Consider the following 3,113-nt stretch of genomic DNA (forward strand, 5'->3'; position numbering starts at 1 on the left):
GGTTACACGGCCAGTTATTTCTGGGTGTGGTGCTGAGTATCTGAGCCCGGATTTGATCCAGGTCATCCTGACACTGGAGCCGGTGCTCTTACTCGCTGAGCCACCTGGCCACCCCTTGCATGCCTGTTTTGGCGGGCTTGGAGAAGGACTCTCTGAGGCCCCTTCTAGCCCTGCCCTTTAGATGGGGACAGAATCCAGAGGTGGGAGGATTAGCCAGACCGGTTAAATTAGGGATCTTTTCAAGTAAGGAAAAAGAATGACTTTAATGTTAAATAGGTGGTGGGAGGAGACAAGGACACTGTGTCCTTACTCTTGGTGCTGCTCAGGCCTCCCTGCCTCCCTCCCTGTCCACTTCCCAGAGCAGGTGAATCCATGGGAGTAATCGTAGCTGTTGACCACACCCACCCTTCTCTGCCAGGCCTTGTTCCAGTGTGACCATGTCCAGTACACTTTGGTTCCTGTTTCTGGGTGGCAAGAACTTGAAACCTCATTTCTGGAACACAAAGACCAGGTACAGACGCTTTATATTAAGATGCTATATAGAGTATACGTCCTGTTCGTTGCATCATGGCTGTGGAGCCTCAGGGCCCATCCTTCAGCAGTGTTTGATTTGGTCTGGGACCTCAGCCTCGAGCCCTTGGAACAGAGAGATCATGGTATCAAACCTGGAGAGATGCGACTGCAAATCCCTGGGACCCTCAGCAATGTTTCTCCCCTTCAGTTTCAGCCTTTGCCCAGTGGAGACGAGCATACTCCCAGTGCCTGTCTCCCAGGTGCTGGTGAGACTCAAGTTGCTAAGGCCACAGAGAAATGCCAGTTATTCTGACAATTACATGTCAGCCACTGAGGTGCAGGAAATGTTCACAGGAGTGAGGGGGGAAGTTAGAGGTTTGAATAATCTCGTATGATCCAGACAAGATTTGGTGAAATCCTCAGATGACTGTATATTACTCCCAGCTGCTCAAAAAAGTGAGTTCCCTCCCCCTTGGTAGCTGACTTCTCTTGAAACTCGACACATAGACAACACGCTTTTTCCTTAGCAGTTTTTATTCATGCCTTGTGCTTGAAAGTCCAGGGGGCAGGGAAGAATCTTGGCCCAGGATTGGGAAACCCTGAAAAGTTGAGGAGGGCAGCCAGGATGGGCTCTGGAAGTCATGCCCTGTGAGGAAGGCCCAGGGCAGTCAAGCCCGAAGAAGAGATGTGTGGCCTGTCTTTCAGTGTCCAAAGGGCTGTTCTGTGGTGGGGAGGCTACACATGTTTGTGCATCCTCCTAGGGCAGAAGCAGTTGGGGGAGGGTAGAAGTCAGGAAATGCTTCCTAACAAGTTGAGTTGGTCCTAAGAGGAGGGAGCGGGCTGCCTCAGGAGGCAGTGAGCTCTTTACCAGCTGAACCTGCTTGTTGGGGCTGGTGTAACAGTCACTCTGGTGTAGTCAGGGCCTGGACTGGATGTCCCCCAAGAGTGCTCGCTCGAGGTGTTAGTCCTGAGGCCTGGTTCTCAGACTTCATGGCTAACAGCATTTTCTTTCCTCTTCTATAGTTCCACTATTTTGTTCTCATAAACTGTGGAGCCAATGTTGACCTCTTAGATGTCCTTCAGCCTGAAGAGGATAGGATTTTCTTCATTTGTGATACCCACCGGCCTGTCAATGTTGTGAATGTTTACAATGACACCCAGGTAAGTGAATCCTCTGGGAATGAATCAACAGGCTTGTGGGTTCAGGACTGGGAGAGACTTCAGAGACCACCTAGTCCAACCTCATTTTACAGAGAAGGGGATGGAGGACTAAAGACATGAAAACCAGCCCAGGATGGTTTGGGTCTTTCCCATCTTAAAGAGCCCGTAGGAATCAATACAAGATACTTGTTTTGGTGACTTGGTGATGACTGGCGTGGTGCCACGAGAGGCTTTCTTTGATCCCGTTTCTCCCCTGCCATGCTCTGTGTGACATGGGTGTGAGCCTAGGCTCCTGAAGGCAGGGGAGCGCCAGATCTGCCAGGTTCTCCTGAGCTGGGAGAGTTCTGGTCCTGGGTTCTGAGTCTGCTGTCAGAGCATCAGCTTGGACAAGGAGGCCCCTCACGAGGGATCTGACCCTCCCCTCCCCCCCTTGCTCCACCTGTGTCTGAAAATACGTGATTTGATCAGCTTGTAGAGCCCACCACCCATCTGATCAGGGTCAAAAGCCTGCTTAATGAAGACATCTCCTAGCTGACAAAACGGACTTTGAACTGATCAGAATTCCCAGTTGTTCAGGGTTGTTCACCACTGCAGCACTGGAGCCACCATGCAATTATTCTCCTCAGTCTCCTTATTCTGACCTACATTAGCTCTTGGAAGCCTTCCCAAGCTCGTGTGAATTCTTCCTCTTTATTCTTGCTTATGGCACAATTCCATCACATTTCTTGTTCTGCTGGCTTGTGTGTCCATTCCTCAGTCAATAAACACCCACTTTCTTTCCAGTTCCTTGTGACTACCCAGAAAAATGCTGGCATAAATATGGTTGTTACTTTTTTTTTTCTTTCCAATTAGCAAGCCTTTGTTTTCTCTCTCTCCTACCTCCTCCACCCACTGGGAGGAAAATACCATCCCTCGTAGCAGATATTCATAGTCAAGCAAAGCAGATGCCATCTTGGCCCCGTTCAGAAATGTGTGTCTCATTCTGTGTGTTCCGCTCATCACCTTTCTTTCAGGATGTGGGTGGTGAGTGTTATCATTCGTCTGTAGGCTGTGATTGTGATCTCAAGGCTTTCAAAGCTGTTTTTCTTCCTAATGGTGTTTTTACAGTTGAAATGGTTCTTCTGGGGGAGACCAGGTGGCTCAGTGAGTAAGATCACTGGCTCCAGTGTCGGGATGACCTGGGGATCAAATCCGGGCTCAGATACTTAGCACCCACCCAGAAATGACTGGCCGTGTAACCTTGAGCAAGTTACTTAACCCCACTTGCTTAGGGGCGGCCAGGTGGCTCAGCGAGTAAGAGCACTGGCCCCAGTGTTGGGATGACCTGGGATCGAATCTGGGCTCTGACACTTAGCACCCACCCAGAAATGACTGGCCGTGTAACCTTGAGCAAGTTACTTAACCCTGATTGCTTTAAAAAAAAAAAAAAAGAAAAAGAA

General features: G+C 49.7%; 1 protein-coding gene across 3 annotated transcripts in view; it reads left to right on the top strand.

The window, feature by feature from the left end:
- Positions 1-3,113, top strand: part of CDC45 (cell division cycle 45) — a 38,872-nt gene that overhangs the window by 8,754 nt on the left and 27,005 nt on the right. For all 3 annotated transcript variants that reach the window (XM_069100822.1, XM_069100820.1, XM_069100821.1), the window contains exons 3-4: positions 419-511; positions 1,537-1,674. In XM_069100822.1, coding sequence (XP_068956923.1) covers positions 419-511; positions 1,537-1,674 — 231 coding nt within the window. The remainder of the gene's footprint in view (positions 1-418; positions 512-1,536; positions 1,675-3,113) is intronic.

The sequence above is a fragment of the Petaurus breviceps genome, unplaced genomic scaffold, assembly GCF_028583685.1.
Source record: "Petaurus breviceps papuanus isolate PSGF00001 unplaced genomic scaffold, PetGlider_PUasm1.0 428, whole genome shotgun sequence".
NCBI classification, from domain to species: Eukaryota; Metazoa; Chordata; class Mammalia; order Diprotodontia; family Petauridae; genus Petaurus; species Petaurus breviceps.